Raw genomic sequence first — 17,823 nt, 5'->3', positions numbered from 1 at the left:
TTTTCCATTATTCCTAATATAATGTTCGTTATATCGTTTAGAAATAGCGAACATTTCAAAATTTTTTAATAAACTTTAACTTTTTAAATTTTAATTTCCTTAAAAAAAACTCATCGTTTTGTTCTCCAAAATATTGTCATCTTTTAATTTTATAATAGGTATATTAATTACTTTAGAACCAAAATCGAGCGAGTTCTACTGATACTGCGTAAACTCGTTTTGTTTTTGTCTATGTTGTACGTGTGTAAGACGGTGACTACATATGCGGATGCGACGTCCTCTTAAATTTAAATAAATATTTCAAATAAGCACAATTTAATCTAAACGACATAATATTGATAGACAGAAATTACGCACTGTTGTATAATATTATAAGAAATGTAATGGATAAAGTGACATAAAACATAAACAATTATTTTTATTGATATAATTTTTTTGATCAACGACAATAATTAGTAATTTGAAATATCGTAAAAGTTATTAGATTGAATATTTTTAAAATTTAGATGGTTCAACATTTTTGAGAGGCTATTTTTCGAACTGGGTTGCTAAGCCCCCCTCCAAGCGGTCCAAGCCCTCCTAAATACGCCTATCCGTTAGTATAAAAATTAGAGTAAATCAAACTATTATGAAACTTAATATTAAGAACATTATCTATGTTAGTATGTTGGTTTTTTACGATAGTTCAATTTTTAGCAAGTTATGCATGTATAATATAGAGCATAAATTAAAAATGCTCATAACCAACATAAAAACTAAATAATTTTAAAAATTCAACATACTAACACAGATGATGTTCTTATCATCAAGTTTTATAATAATATGTCGATTCACTTTAATTTTTAAACTAACAAAGCCAAACACGATCTACTGAGCGTACATTTGGCATGTTATGTAGTTGTAAGACGGAGACAACATATGCAGATGTTGAGTCTTCTTAGGATCAACTATTTTATTATTTTTAAATCTGCCCAAATCTATGTTTAGTTAGATATGGTTTTAAAATGTAACCATGTAAATAATATGCTAACATAAATAATTATAAAACGCAATTCATATTTTTTTAATTTAAAAATAAACAGACAAAAGAATAGCAATTAAAAAAAATAAAATTTCGAACAAACCAAAAAATTATCCATATTCAATCTAAAATTATAATTTAAATTAAACATTAACACTATAACATAAAATTCGTATTTTGTTATTTTAGCTAATATAAATTAAAGTAATCCGTATTAACATCAAAATTACACTCATAATGTTAGGTAAACTTTCATTTAGCACCAACATTTTCCAATTCACTGAACTTCAATAGTTGTATTTCAGAATTATTCAAGGACAGACCAAAACTACGTTCAATGGTCTGTTTGATGTCAGCTCCCATTAATGAATCCATTCCTAAATCAGCTAAGGTAGATGTAGGCTTAACTGAAAGTGGATCTTGAATCCCTACATAATGAAAGAAAACATTCGAAAAATATTGTCTTATTTTATAAAAAAACTATAAACTAAATTAAGATTATTTTTAGCTTTATAGAATATAAAGTATGAACCAGACTTAACATGTTCTAAAAAAATAAATACTACTTATATACCAGTGATTCTAAATTCCCATGTACACGATTTTACATATATCTAGCTTTTCATTCACACGATTCCGCACAATATAAATTTCCAACGTTCCGATTGTATTTTAAAAATAATTTCAGACATCAAAAGTTTTTCTCCAAAGTATTTCTGAATAGTCAACAGTATTTTTATCAGAAGTAAATCCCTAGATATCGCGGAAGAAATTGTAATAGACTTTAATTAAATTATTTATTCTAATCAATTTTTAGTATTTATACTATTTTTTTATATTTATTTTCTATTATTTAGGCATCTAAAAACAAATAATCATTAATGACCTTTATCATAAATTAAAAAATGTTAATTTACTAAACTTTTTATTACATTTTGTATGTGCATTACTTTTAGTTATTTGGTTATTTGTTTTATCAGGTATATTAACTAATTCGTTTATAGTAATTACAATAAAATTGATAAAAATAAATATTATAATTATATAAATTTGTTTTTACCATACATAGTAACATTGTAGCAATGGAATCGTGTTACATTTCAGATAAAAAAAATTTGTTTTTATTTATCACTAAAAATTATTAAAAACATACCCATAATTCCGGAGACAAATTCTGTGAGCGATTGTGATTTAGAATTCTCCGTCAGTTTTCTTTTGGTTGGTATCACGTGCGAAGCAACGACGGCTGAACTTTGTGTTAATAGAGTATCCAACGCTCCTAGGCAAGATGATATTTTTTGGGCCAGTGTTCCATTGATTTCTTTTTCTTCATTACCACGAGTTAACAGATATGCCATTCCTACGTCACCTATGCTTCCCCATTGGATAGATTGCTGTATAATGAAAAGAGGTGAAAATATATAAAAATCTATAGAGATGCCGACGTATGTAATGTACAATTTTTGATTCTATGATATATGGTATAAAAACAATTTATTCCTTACTGCCGGAAGTCCTCGTTTTTGTCTTTGCTCCGAAATCCTTTCCATGATAGAATTTGCATAACCGTAATTGGTCTGGCCCCTGTTGCCACGGCCACAAGAAATAGACGAAAACGTGACAAAATAATCCAAGTCCTTGCTAACGGCTTCCGATGCTTCGTCTAAAAATTTAGTAGTTAAGACTTTACTGTTGTACACAGTCTGGAAGTTATCAACTGTTTGATTTTCGAAAATTCGATCTCTCAAAACCTAAATAGTTAAAAAATATTATATACAGTGTATATAATATTTAACTATACAAGTATAATGTAAAATACCGATTAAAACTTAATATACAAAACAATGAAATTCGTACCCCAGCTAAGTTGAAAATTCCACCAACTGGACCTAGACTGAGAGCCAATTTAACAGTGTCTTTAGCCCCCGACGATGTAGTCAGATCAAATGTGCTGATTTCCACTTTGATGTCTTTGCTTTTCCAAACATTTACTCTATATTTTTGGTATCCTGTTTGAATTCCACTTCGAGAACAGAGAATAATATTCTTTGCTCCGCGTTCTACTAGCCACTCGGTAAGTTCCATTCCAAATCCACCGAGGCCACCTAAAAAAAACTTCAATTATATCGAGAATCAAAATGCATTAAGATAAAAATTTAGGTACCCGAAAGTATGTAACTCTTGCTTGGATCAAAATAAACCCGTCGGTATGCTGCAAAGTTCAATATTGGTGAATCCCCAGACACTTCAATAATTATTTTGTTTCCAGTCTTGTTAGTAGCGTATGATCTAATGAATACCACAAATTGAAAAATATCTTAAATAAAAACATCCAATATGATTAAAATTCACCTGAAAGCCGACTCGATATCAGAATATGGGTAAATAGTGAACGGTAGTGGTTTTACAACTCTCATTTTTATTCTTGAATCGATAAATGAATAAATAAAATCTGCAGATGGATTATTTACAATAGAAATATCTTCAAACTTTGCTGATATAACTCCAAATCCATTTGGCGAATCTAAACATAATAAAATCATTAGATTATAATCGTATCTGCTACTAAATAAATAATTAGCTATTCGAAAAATAAACATACTAGTATAAGTACTAATACATAGTATATTATATATATATATATATGTATTAATTTATTATTATATTTATAATAATAAGGGTGGGTAATTCATTTTATTATTTGTAAAATTCTTCTAATACATATAAACAATATACATAATATATACGGTGATACCATATTTTTAAATTTACTTGATAAGACTGATATGTCTGTATTTTCGGTAATGATAATTTTTGCTTCATCAGCAAGAAGATCTGGCAGGTGTTCAGAACAATACTTCGGCAAAATAACATAATCGACTCCTTGATTTAGAGTCAACGATAATACCATGTGAATGAATTTTGAATCAAACCTTGTAGTTGAAACCTGACTGACCTTAAATATATAAGATAAACATGGTATCATGAAACCAATTATCCACTATTTTCTAATGTACATTTCGATAACTCACTTCTGGGTAAATTAATTTAATAGCATCCAGCTGTTCATTAGTTTCAGCTACAATAAATACTTTGCACTTGAGAGATAGTGCAATAGAAATAGCCGCGTAGTTTATACTGTTTTCGCTAGCAAATACCAACACATTTTTTGATTCCGATAAATTTCCTTTGTGTATTAATGCATAAGTGGCCTAGATTTTTGTTAGAAATTTATTTATTTGACTCAATGATTATGATTTTATGATTTACACTTTACCACAAAGTAGGAGTACGAAACAGTGGCGGCTTGTCTCAAAGTCCAACTTTCTGGTACATCCCATAAAATTGCATTACTCTCATTGACTGTTGTTGAAAGAGCACCAGTTTTAACCAACCCCATTACTTTTTGGCCATTTGTTTTAGTACCAGAAAATTCTACTCCAAATTTGGTTTTCTAAAAAAAAAAAAATAAATATGCGTGTTTTATAAAAACGTATAATACTATTGTCAATTAATTTTAAATCATCAACCATTGAAGAGACTGCAGATAAATCGACATTGTTTACACCAGCATAAGCTATTTTTATGGAACCACTGGTGTCAGTGCTGTTGGAATATCTGTAATTAACATAGACATTTAAAATAAACGCATAGCGAAAATAAAATAAAATAGCTACTTTGACGACTGGACCCATTGAAGTGTTGTCAGATCACCTTTGGACTGTACGGACACTTTGGCTTCAGTTGTTTGAACGTTTGAAGCAATTTTCACATCAATTGGAAAATGTCTGTAGGATCCCCAAACACCATTTCTTTCCACATTAAAGAACAGATCGTTTTCAAGTAATGAAGCAAAATCTTTCAAAGTATATTGTTTACCAGCTTCAGTTAGTATACACCTAACAAAAAATATATTTTATCATATACTACAGTTTAAACATCAACTTGTGCAAATTAAATTATCAACTACCTAATAGGATTTTCTTCACCATTATATTCTTCTACTAAACATTTAGACAGACCGAGCACACCGTTGATATTTTTATCGCTATACAGTATCACTTTTTTGTTTGAACATCCATTAATGTCAGCTAATTCTTTTTTCAATGACTCCACCCATAAAAACTGTTCATCCTCGATTTTTAAAGCTGTGTACTGGTATTTTGGAGATAGCTAAAACAAGTATATCATATAAAAATCTATTTCAAAGTTGTCTAATATTTATTTGACATACTTTTTTCAAAAGGAAGTATTTCTTATCATTATTTTCAATAACTGTCACTATTTGGAGGTTCAATGATTTTAATGTAGTTGAATCAAGTGCAGAAATATTTTCAACCAAAAGAATAAATCCTCGTGGAGATAATGCTGCAGAAATTTTACCCAATAACGCAGCGTCAAAATGAATATCATCAGCAACTATTAAATGGTAACCATCAGATAATGATGCATTTTCAATATTGAACTCAACAACGTCAATATCTAATGATGATAATTTGCTTTGTTCGACATTAACTGGGTTGTTTGATAGAACTGTATAGTCCACCTAAATCAACATTAATGTCGATGTATATCGATTAAAAAGAATTAAATTATTATATTTGCTCACATAAAAATTAGCTTCTGCTTCGATAATTTGAACAATTTGGGTTGCCAATAAATTATTGTTATGGATTTCCACTGCTTTCACATGGTGTACGCCTATGTTTTCCATGAATAATCCAATCAATGAGTAAAGAACTTCATACTTAGATAATTCGTTTGACTTTTATGCAAAAAAATATTTAATTTTATTTAATTATGATTTTCAAATTGCCTATGTACTTACTTTATATATAAACGGAACAAATGAGTGACGTTCTAGAGTCGCTGGTAGTTGGGCGTTTTTTTTCAATGGTGCAGGTGTCACTTTCAAGTTAATGATAGTGACTCCACCCGATTGTGTTGTCTTAGCATAACCAAAATGGTTTACTTCTATTTCTAAGTATAATTTAATTAAAATAAGATTTAAATTAGCTATAGATATCATTGTCCACTACCTTTAGGATTTGATGATCTCTCTGTAACTTGCTTATGATACACGGGGTCAATAATTATTTCTTTAATAAACGTTGATAAACCTAGTTCTCTAGTCATTATAGATATAAGTTTAAATTGTAAAAGAGTGTCAATAAATGATACCCAATTTCCGGTCCACGCAACTTTACCTCTAGATCCTGAAGAATAGGTCTCATTTAATCGTGTTTTATATAAATCAGCTATTTTATAATCTTACGTTCACTGTTTGATTCTACAAAACCTAAAAATGCATCTTTATATTGATATCCACGAAGTTTCAATTCCTTGTAAAAGTCATCAGAATTTAATTCCATTTCTTCTGAAATGGTTGCAAGTTGTTCTAATTGTTTTTCTTCAAAACTTTGGGTAAATAATTTTATACGTCCTGAAACTGTTAAAGCTCCTTCTTCTAATAATTCAAATTCGCCTGTTGCATGGAAGATGTTAATGATGAATTTAACTGTGCCTAAATATATTCATAAAACACGTATTTATTAAATAAATATAAAATGAATAATTATTACTTTTTGTACCCTCTATATTAAGAACGGTTGGCCTGAGAAATTTTAAATTTTGTAAAACGACTGGAACATCTTCAAACCATTTACCTTGTTGTTTTGCAAAAGCTTTCCATACCAACGTCTACAGTAAAATATGTATATACTTATAAATAGATAAATAACCAATATTTAAACTTCTAAGAAAAGATTAAAAGAGTTGATTTCTAATATGTACCTAAAACGTTTATATATATATAATTTTAAATGTAGATATTATATGAAACGATATTAAAAATACTAATATTCAAAGTTGAGTAATTTATAGTGGTTCTTATCGTTAAATATGATTATATTATTATTATTATATAATTATTTATATAACACAGTATCATTAAATAACCAACATTATGACTTGTGAAATTTCGGCAGGTAGCAAGTAAATGATGTATAATATAAAATATATATGGATTTCATACATATTGTATTTTCCAGCTTCTGGAAAAACTATACATCCGTAAATGGTATGACCGTTTAAATATTTATATTGTTTTGCTTATATATCAATTTTGACTTGATTGTCCTCTGACCTAGAACTCTAAAGAAAAACATTTGTAAACGCATGTAAAATTTAAGTTATTTAAATTATGTTCGTTAAAAAATACTATTTCACATGTGTTTTAGATCACATTATTTCTAAAAAAATCTATTCTACAATAAGTTTAATATGTGTTGCCATAAAACTGTTAGTATCATAATGTATTTTATGTATTGTTAAAACAGCACGTTTAAAAAAATATGGATCCTTACTATGTATCCTGCAGCTGGATACAGAATACGACCATCAATGGTATGACCGATTAAATATTTATCTTGATCTGTTTTTAGATCGACATCAACTTGATTATCATTCGATCCGATATTCTAAATTAAAATTATTTTTTGAATGAATTAATAAAATATATTTTAATGCAAATTATATACGATTAATCAACTATATAAATAGTTATATATATATTCTATAAATATTAACTGGTTTAACATACTTTTTCAACAAAATTGGGTACTACATAGTCGTTCGTGTGATCCCACTTTAACATTGGAGATATCATTGGCGTACCTCTAACTACAGGGTACTCAACTTTACCATACAATTTATGCAATTGCGGCTCTGCCCCAGCAATATATAACCTTTGTTAAATATAAAAATATTGTCAGAATGAAAATATAAACATCATATTCGGGAATACAGATAGAAATATATTTACTTTCCAATTGCTTCCAACAAGAAATGCACATGATTCGAAACAGTTTTCTTAGTCAGACCGACATTTGTGACAGTAGGGGGCAGCGATCTCTTCAAAATCGCTTGTAATAAACAATGAGGAGCAATTTCAATTACTATAGCATTTTCGGGTACATGTTTCATTGCACCGTGAAAGTAAACCGGCGAACTTATATTATTTAAATGGTAATCTACTGACGAATATTGGGCTTCAGACGTATTCCATTGGTGTTCAGGTAATGATGTACTCTTCCACCGATTGGATCGTGGTTTGGGATTCGCCATTATCTAATCAAAAAATAAGAGGGAGTATATTAAATTATTTATCATTTAAATGCATGTGCTTGCTTAAAGTATCATTGAGCCTTTTATAAAAACGTAAATATTAGTAATACAAGTACCTTTTCATAATATGGTTTCAGCGCCGGTATAAGTTCATCTAGGTATGGCGAATGAAAAGCATACCCCATCGAGTCAACGGGCTTCGCAAATATTCCTTCTTGTCTTAAAGTTTCAGCAAATTTCAAAGTTATATCTTTAGGTCCCGAAATCGTAACACTATCTGCACTGTTATGACAAGCAGCTAATATACCTTCAGGAAGTCTCTGTTGTGTCTCTTCCCACGATAGTCCTACTGCAACCATAGCTCCAGCGGGAACGTCAATTTGTGTCAAGATTTTAGACCTCCAGTACATTGTCAATAACGCTTCTTTCAATGTGAAGCAACCATCAGCATATGCACACGCGAGTTCACCGACTGAATGACCGATAATACCATCCGGATTGATACCAAGTGAGTGTAAAATATCAACAAGACCGATCTAAAATTCATAACAATACAAATGATATATAATTTTGTGAAGTTAACATATTAACTTTATTATAATAAGTTATATTTACCTGTACAATAATAATTGTGATGGTAACATTGATAATACTCTTGAACGTGCTTTCGTCAGATTTATAAAATAAATCATGAACACTATAGTTATATGGAATTAATATTGAATGTGCATTGTCTACAGTTTGTTTGAAAACTTTAAACTTCACTAAATCGGCGACTAATTCCAACGATTGACTTCCCATGCCTGGAAAAATGAAGTAGATTGGCCTTTTATCGCCGGAACCATTATTTTGCTAGAATCATCATATTAATATTTATTATGTTCAATTAAGTAATATTTTTATAAATATAAGACTTACAGCTATTTCAACGTTCCGGGGGGTTTGCCCCAGAATTGAATATCCAGAAAACTTATAACCAGGAATTGTTGATTTATAAATATCATTAATTAAAGTTATCAAATCGTTGTTATCTCTATAGTTTTCAATCTGAAAAAGAAAAATTATTTATATAAATAATATAATTAAATATATTTAAATTTAAATATATTATAAGATAATATTTGTATTTAATATTGTTTAAATGAATGTATGTAACTAACCGTATCAAATTGTTCAATTAACGCTTCTCTAGTTCGTCCTGACAGAAATACTAGTCTAGGAATTTCGAGTGTTGGTAATGATATAGCCTGTGCTTTTTTATCGTGAGCTCTTAGAATTACGTGGACATTTGATCCTCCAACGCCGAATGAATTAATAGAAACCATATTTCCAGGTAATGGTGTTTGCTTATCAACAACCTAATAAATTTACACCAATTAATACAAAAGTATAACTTTTATCATACAAATTGTACATTCAATTACCTTCAATTCTCCACTAACAAGTTTTGGAATGTTGTGGTTTAATGTTTCAAAATTAATATTAGCCGGGATAATTCCTGTTTCTAACGCATAAAGCACCTTTGCTATCGACACTAAACCTGATACTGGCTCTGCGTGACCCACATTTGATTTGACCGATCCAACAAGCAAAGGACTTTTACGGTCAACACAAAACACATCCGAAATGGCATTCAACTCTTGTTTGTCTCCAACCTATAGAAATATGATTGTTTCAAAAATATTCATAATTATTAATTTAATTGACCTACACCCGTCCCCGTTCCGTGAGCTTCGACATAATGGACATCTCTGGGATTTAAATTAGCACGTGTATAAGTATCTCTAATGAGTTGACTTTGCACTGATTGCGAAGGGTATGTGGCGCCTTCGATTTTGAACCCATCGGTATTTGTGGACGTTCCGACTATAGTTGCATATATTCGTTTTGCATCCGTTGATTTTCTTATGTATAGAGCAACAACAGCTTCACTTCTTACGTATCCGTTAGCTAAATGTAATATATATATTATTCTAGTTTATGAGAATTATAAACGTTTATTAGTTTCGTTAACTAAACTAACCTCCAATGTCAAAAGGTCTACTTGTTCCCGTAGGACTAAGCATATTATAACGATGAACCATGACTGAAGTTGCTGGTTTTAAGAGTAAATTAGTTCCTGCAACAATAGCTGCATCACACTGGCCGGTCTTTATTGCGGTGATGGCTTCGTGTAAACAAAATAGTGCGCTCGAACATGCAGTATCAATGGCGACACTTGGACCTGTTTAATATTATTTAATGTTTGGAACCATTAAACTATAATAAATTGGAAATTTTAAATGTAAATACCATTAAAATTGTACTGAAAAGAAAGCCTATTTGCTAGCATTGATCTAATTGCACCGATTGTTTCATATCCTGACATTTTTTCTGGCGTACGTTCAAAATAATCTGATGACTCTGTAGTCATCAAACCAACATATACTCCCGTTTTCGTTCCACGTATATCTTTTGGATTGATTCCTGCGATTTATAATCACCATGTCATAAATTAATTTCTACCTTATTTTGTTTATTTGAATACCTGCATCGACTATAGCCTCATGTGTAACCTCTAGTAAAATCCTAAGTTGTGGATCCATAGCATTAGCTAGTTTTGTATGTATTCCAAAAAACTCCGCATCAAATTTGTTTATTTCCTTTAATTTTCCTGTCCTTGATGGAACTCCATACAAGCCTATGTAATATAATATCATATTTAGATTGTATTTTGAAAATATTTTATTCTTATGAATTATACTGAATATTTATTCGTAAACTAAGTACGCAATATTATTGTACGAATTATCTAAAATTAATTTAGTTCACCTGGAGGCCATCTTCTGTTATCAACAGTCAATAAATCTGCGTAATTGTATAATTTTTGTTTAAATTCTTCAGTAGTTTCACATTCTGGGAATCGTCCAGCAATACCCGATATCGCTACATCGTTTACCTCCATCGTGCCTGTAAATAAATAAAATTAAACCTTATCAATAATATTAAATTATTAATTGTTTTTTTATGACGGTTAGGTTTCATCCGACTCATTTTAATATAACTTATTTATTTTAAGTATATATCATATATGAATTTTTTTTTGTGTTATATGTATTGGAATGTATCAATCTGTGTATCTAAAAGTTACAATAAATATAATATGAGCACTTAATTATAATAAGTATAATTTAAAAACCGTGGCTTAAAGTTGAAAAAAAATTTATCGTTTTTTTGGTTATTTTAACGTTATAACATTTTGTCATTTTTAATGTTTAACATTATTGTTATACGTTCAAAATAGAGTTTATAAGCATTTAATTATCCAGTTACATATCAAGAAGCTATGACAGGCAACAATTCAAATTATTGGAAAATAGCAATGAACGACAATATGTCGTCATTGAATTAAAATAAAACATGGTCACTTGTAGATTTGCCTCTAAATAAAAAACCTATCAATAATGGCTGGATATACAAGACCAAATACAAAGCAAACGGAGAAGTCGATCGGTGTAAGCGTAAAGCAAAGGATCGATTATTGTTTGCGCATTGTTTGTTTCACCTGCACCAAATTATTGTACATCAAATGAGTATCAATATTCTTAACAATATAGAAGGGTATAAAAATAATTTTTGGTGGAAAATTCAATGATTTTCACAATTTATATATAATAAATAGAGAACAGACATAAATGTTCTAAAAAATAAGAAAAATGCCTTAAAAAAATACTATTTAATGCATTAAAACAGACATATTTTAAAAAATGCACTAAAAAAATGGTTTTAAAATTATTTTTAACCTTCACAAAATTCTTATTTTTATGAATTATTCGTCTAATTGCATGTACATATATATGCCTAAGTTTCTACACGTGTCAACAGTAATTGATGCAACGGCATCATATTTATCTGATCGGTAAAAACATAATAAATAATACAAATAGAAATACGACAAGGCAAAATAAATAATATTTAATTATATTCTTTTAGAATAAATTTTAACTAAATTTACTTAATATACTTATGCGATAAAAATCGATTGGTCACCCACTCAACCGTCATATTATTGTTAATTAATAAAATATACAATATTACTAATATTACTATGGTACATATATAATTTAAAACAGAAATACCTATATAATATTTTAAAATTGAATTTCACGAGAGTAAATCTGGAGGTGAGCGAATTTTAAGATAAAAATTAAAAAACAATTAGCACTTTTGGGTACACTCCCTTTCTTTAGTTTTGTTGTTAAATAATATTGATACTTACGCAAAGATGTACCTTTTAAACAGCCGATGCGTAAACTTGTATACCCCGAAAAATCGAACGATGCGCAAACGACAACCAGTGAAGCTGCAAAGTTATAGTAATAAATAAGGAATGTGCACAAATTCGTGGAATAGATTATCAAGAACCTATCAATTATCGCGCGATCTATTTTCTATTATCTATTGCCACATTATCGATAGATCATTATCTATTGACACGGATCTGAGTATTTGGGGTGCAAGTGTTGGCTCACACGACCATGTGAAGTTTGCCGACCGATCGAACACTTGCTACCTAAATGTCGTCGTTTTCACTCCGTTTTAGAAGGATAAATTGTAAGACGTGACAACACAGGTTTAAAATGATTGACACTCGATTCTGGTCCGATCGCGTTTCGGCGGTTTAAAACTTTGTCGGACTTGGTGTTTGCGTGTGTAGCTGGACGTTTTGGTGCGTAAGGCACAGGGTGGGGGACGCGATCACTGTGTCGCGTCGATATGTACATATATTATATAAAATTCACGTGAGTCATTTAAAGATAAAAAAATATATAAAAACTAATATAATTCAAATAATGGTAACGAATACAATAACAAAAGGTAAAATTCACATATTGAAAATGGTAACGTCGGTCGGGCGGTTCGACCAGAAAAGTGGTGATAGCGCCGCAGTGTCACTACAAGTATACTATATGTTATACATTATATGATATACTAAATCATTCTATTAATCCTTTATTCAGTAGTGGTGATTATAAACTCTCCCGGATCAACTACACTACTACAATACTACCTGCAGGGTATATGTAAAAATTCCTGAGTTTTTAATGTATGTATATTATAATAATTGTATCAAGAACACACGAATTTAAAAAAAATTAAAATCTTTATTTTTTGGTCTTTAAATTATAGTTTTTTACAATATAATTTTTTCTTTATTTTTGGTATGAGAATTTTTTTTACTTTATTTTGAATTTTTATGCACACTTTGATTTGAAAATCTTTTAAATCATTAATAAATATAATTAAAGATAGATGAATACTAAAAAAATTATAAATTTAAATGCGAATGGAACGATTCAAGTATTGGTGGTTTTTTAAGTTAACAATAATACCGAAACCCACATTATTGAAAAATATGATGCATCATCATCTCATGAAGCATAAGATTGGACCCCGAAATTTTTTTTCAGTTACGGCCTTGGGGATAGCTTTAATTTTTATTCATAATCAAACACTTCTATTAATGTATAATGTATTAGGTTTATTTATAAAAAATATTTAAAGGTAATATAATAATTAATATTATATTTTACACTTATAAACGTATAGTAACTATATTTAATAATTGAACGCAAATTATAATTTTATTTTATTTTTCCAAATTCATTAATAACTTTTTCAGATAAATTAAGTTCTTCGATTTTTTTTCTATGTAAACTTAACAACATAATCCGCATAAACGGTTCTCACACATTGTTGAACGTAACCAGGTTTTAATACGACATAATTTGCTGATTGTCCTTTCTATACTACAAGTTGTTGGTGGAATAGTCATATAAATAATAATACTTCTCTTCAAAGTTGGATAAAATTCACTATCTTTAAAAAAAAAGAAATATTTTCCTACCGAATATATATTACCTATATCAAATATCAATACACCTTGGTACCAATGATAATTTTTGGGATTTTAGAATATTTAATTTGGATATAATTATTTTAACTAGCAGGAAAGCTAGGGGAGAGTTGTCCCCTCCCTGCCCCCCTTTTCGGGAGCCCTTGTCTGTACATTAAAAACAAATTTCGAGTATTAAATAGATAGTATTTACTTCAAGTAAACATAATGTTGATCCGGAATCGCTTATTTAAATGTTATATTATTACAGGATTTGAACACACCACACACATAAAAAGTCAACACCAGAAACCTGAAACCCAAATTAATTATTCAGATGCAAATCACTTTTTATTATTATAAAATACAATATATCTATATGTATATGATTATGTTTCTTAAAAATATACGCATTATACTCTACTTAAAAAATATTAAATCTAAATTCTAATTGAATTATAAATTATAAAATTACAAAATTACAAATTTAAATTGCAAACGCCTATAAAAAAATAATATAGACTATACTTCTATAGATATGTATTATTGATATTTTTAAATAACTGAAAGAAAAATTTTTAAAGAATATTATTGTACTGAAAATACAAATTTTATCGACATAATTATACACAAACCTAAAAAGGTCAAAAAATTAATTTTCTATAAATCGCTAAGTAAGAGAAAAAATATTTTGAACATTATGACATGTCAAGAAAATATTAATATAGGTATTTTACAAAATTTCATTATTACATCTACGGTTATAAACTCCTTTTATAATTAAAAATGATACGAACCTTTATTTATTGTTCAAAATTACAATTAAAAGTAATGTCACAGAAAGTTAAAATCAGCTTGAGACTTACTAAATAGTGTGCCAAATGAGAATAAACACGTACAATGTACATCATAGTAGAAAAACTAACGAATGAATACATTAGCGAAAAGCCGTACATATAACAAACGAGTTCATTGAGGTTCTGATAAATCCGTGTTTTCGTTTAACTACGTCCAATTTTTTTTCAAAAATATCTGAAAAAAAATCATTAACACCAGACCTTATCTATTACATCAGGCATGACATACGCGGCCCTTTGGTTAATTTTTTTGTGGCCCGCAACTATGATTTAAATAAGAGATAATAATACCTTATTCACTGGTTAGTTCTAACTCCAAGTCACTCAAACTGACACATTAAAATTAATGTTTATGGACTTAATTCGATAACAAAGGTCACCCATTGATTATTAATTAAAAATCAGTATATAACCATAACTAATAAGTATAATAATGTCATTCTAATTATTACATATTATACATATTATATGATATATGATTTTATTCATGTTTATAAAAATTATATTTTTTTAATTATTATACATTCTTAACCATAAACCAATTTATTGCAATTAAATGAACTATCAATGAATTATATAATATTAGGCACTTTGTTTAATATATAATTTTATATATTAGGAAGGTGTGACCATGGTAGATTTATAACTGGAGTACATATTTAGTTGAGATGGCTGCATCAACTTCCTTTCGAAATTTTTGAGAATTATTTTAATAATTAAGTATTTAATACACATCGATATAGCAATATTTTGGAATATCACGCTTGGATACGTACCACAGAAATTTCAGATCGGAACGAGATGAACTTACTAGTAAAATTTGATCGTGTTGTGTGAATGAAAGTTTCTCTCTAAAATAAAAATACAGATAGGTATCATAAAAGTTTAAGTTATATATAATATTATTCAAAGTGTACATAGTTAATAATTAAATTAGAGTATAAAAATGTGTATATAGTATTACTATAGAAGCTATACTACAGTTGGCACTTACTAAAAAAATTAACATATACTTGTGTATTATATATTTATATGTAATAAATAATAATTCAAATAATATAATAAATATGTATACCCGTAATTAAGTTTATTAAGCTCCGCTTATATTCACTACTGCCCTAATTGAATACTTAAAATACAAAATGTATTACTTATTTAAAATATGTTTTTTTTAAAGAGGACTATCACTATACATACAAAAAGGATTACATAAGAATTATTTATTACCAAAGAAGTATAATTAACACACCATTTATCAGAAACCCTAAGCACCGATAACCCTAATGTAAATTATTTATAATTGTTTATATTCTAAAGGAGACTGAACTACATAAACAAATTTAAAATTGTTTTTATAGGTTTATCTGTATTTTTATTGTTTATTAAGTATTTGTTGATTTTCTCTACATTTTCTCACTCTATGAATTCTAGTATTGTAAAACGTTTCCTAAATTGTAAATGATCAAGTTAAATTAAGATTCTTATAGCCAATAGCCCAACTACCCGAGGCCGTTGTTATTGATAAAAAAAAATAATTGCTTACAAATTATACACTATTATTATGATATTAATAGCTGTCATTAACAAAATATTGCTGACAATATTATATTTATATTTCGTAGAATGGTGTAAATTTATTTGTGGTAAAAATAGATTAAAATTAGTCGAAATATTTTTTATCGGGTATCGTAGAAAATATAATTTAAATTTTAAGTTTTAACGATTAATATTTATTTAATTACAACGAAATAACAAGAATCATCTGGTACGCGGATATACAATCGTATCCTGATGATAACCATATTACCATAATTTATTAATTAAATATATATAATTGAATAAAACAAATATTTCAAATTGAAATAAAATTAAAATAAAATTAATACGATGGAAGCAAACAATAAAAAAAGAAATATACTTACATGAATTCTTTACAAAAATAGTAAAGCCAAATAGTTTTGAAAAAAGTCAATTAAATGTTGAAAATAATATCAAGCAGTGGCGAATTTAGGGCGGGGTGGGAGGAGAGACCAATTCACCATTGGTCCGTGTTGTACATTTAAACACAATAATATCTATAGGTATACTTGTATTATATTATTTATATTATATAACGTATGATTGTATAATGATTTGTTATTGACAAAATAAAATAAAAATAGTAAATACGTATTTTTGCGATACCGATAAAACGCATAGTGTGATTCTTGTCTAGTTGTCTATAACGTATTCTTTATTTTTCATATTATTAATTTACAACTTAATTATCTACTTATGTATTTTAATATTTTTATAAACTGACAATAAGATTTCTACATTTTTTTTGCCGTTTTTTCTAAAATAAAATAAGTCAAAAACCACTTATATATACTTTTTAATTACTTAAAAAACAACAAAATTCGAAAACAGCCATTTCGTAGAGTTATTCATTTATAATATATAGAAAAGCAATTTTAAGATCGGTTGAATTTTGAAAGAAAAATGAAAGAAACTTCTATTTTAAAAGATACAGTATTATAAAATTGTATAGTTTTGGTAACTAAAGTCTATAATGATTAATATGGTAGGTATTCCAAACTGTAATAAAGAATAGGTGCACTACTCGTTGAAATCGTATTTTTTGCTTCTATATTATTGTTCAAAATGTTCACTATATTAAAAATAATCATACATTTAAATAAACTTTTAATAATAGATAAATCTAAGTAAAATGGCTTATAGGGTGTCCTGTCAAATTATTGCGACAATACTGTCCCGGTAATAATATCGCAGAAATAACGTCGCGGTTCATTTCATAGCACATCAATAATCTCGCGCATTATTATTATCGCAATATTTATTATTTACAAGATAACAATAATTTGTTTGCTTCATGTACAAATGCCTGTACACGAGTACACGACAGTAATTCGTTTGGTAATATAGCACAGCACACAGCCTGCATT

At 28.3% G+C, this 17,823-nt stretch overlaps 1 protein-coding gene across 7 annotated transcripts; it reads right to left on the bottom strand.

Moving 5' to 3' along the window:
- Positions 1-1,038: 1,038 nt before the first annotated feature.
- Positions 1,039-14,968, bottom strand: LOC132919328 (fatty acid synthase-like). 7 transcript variants are annotated; one of them, XM_060980854.1, is made up of 33 exons: positions 14,888-14,894; positions 12,405-12,488; positions 10,958-11,095; positions 10,674-10,826; positions 10,439-10,612; positions 10,170-10,370; positions 9,858-10,096; positions 9,571-9,801; positions 9,307-9,504; positions 9,065-9,193; positions 8,762-8,998; positions 8,263-8,682; positions 7,845-8,149; positions 7,623-7,767; positions 7,387-7,500; positions 6,613-6,721; positions 6,297-6,545; positions 6,061-6,237; positions 5,850-6,001; positions 5,631-5,786; positions 5,256-5,567; positions 4,992-5,194; positions 4,699-4,920; positions 4,552-4,639; positions 4,299-4,475; positions 4,054-4,233; positions 3,794-3,977; positions 3,374-3,545; positions 3,186-3,310; positions 2,879-3,126; positions 2,527-2,772; positions 2,175-2,415; positions 1,039-1,449 (listed from the first exon to the last, which is right to left on the bottom strand). In XM_060980854.1, exons 3-33 carry the CDS (start codon positions 11,088-11,090, stop codon positions 1,274-1,276), a joined length of 6,096 nt encoding a protein of 2,031 aa, XP_060836837.1. In that variant the 5' UTR covers positions 11,091-11,095; positions 12,405-12,488; positions 14,888-14,894; the 3' UTR covers positions 1,039-1,273. The 7 variants fall into 7 exon arrangements, with proteins under 7 accessions (XP_060836837.1, XP_060836831.1, XP_060836832.1 ...); XM_060980848.1 differs by lacking the exon at positions 14,888-14,894 and adding an exon at positions 12,551-13,333; XM_060980849.1 differs by lacking the exon at positions 14,888-14,894 and adding an exon at positions 12,551-13,333 and having other exon boundaries at positions 12,417-12,488.
- Between the last annotated feature and the right edge of the window lie 2,855 nt (positions 14,969-17,823).

Source organism: Rhopalosiphum padi, chromosome 2 (assembly GCF_020882245.1).
Source record: "Rhopalosiphum padi isolate XX-2018 chromosome 2, ASM2088224v1, whole genome shotgun sequence".
In the NCBI taxonomy this organism is placed as follows: domain Eukaryota; kingdom Metazoa; phylum Arthropoda; class Insecta; order Hemiptera; family Aphididae; genus Rhopalosiphum; species Rhopalosiphum padi.
This window is presented reverse-complemented; position numbering and strand designations above follow the sequence as displayed.

Excerpts from the sequence above, each read along its gene's own strand:
- LOC132919328 (XM_060980851.1), bottom strand. The coding sequence starts at position 11,090 with ATGGAGGTAAACGATGTAGCGATATCGGGTATTGCTGGACGATTCCCA. Across the intron at positions 6,722-7,386 it reads ATCCAGCTGCAGGATACATA|ACGTTGGTATGGAAAGCTTT; the intron begins GTAAGGATCCAT and ends ATTTTACTGTAG. Across the intron at positions 4,476-4,551 it reads TATCTGCAGTCTCTTCAATG|AAAACCAAATTTGGAGTAGA; the intron begins GTTGATGATTTA and ends TTTTTTTTTTAG.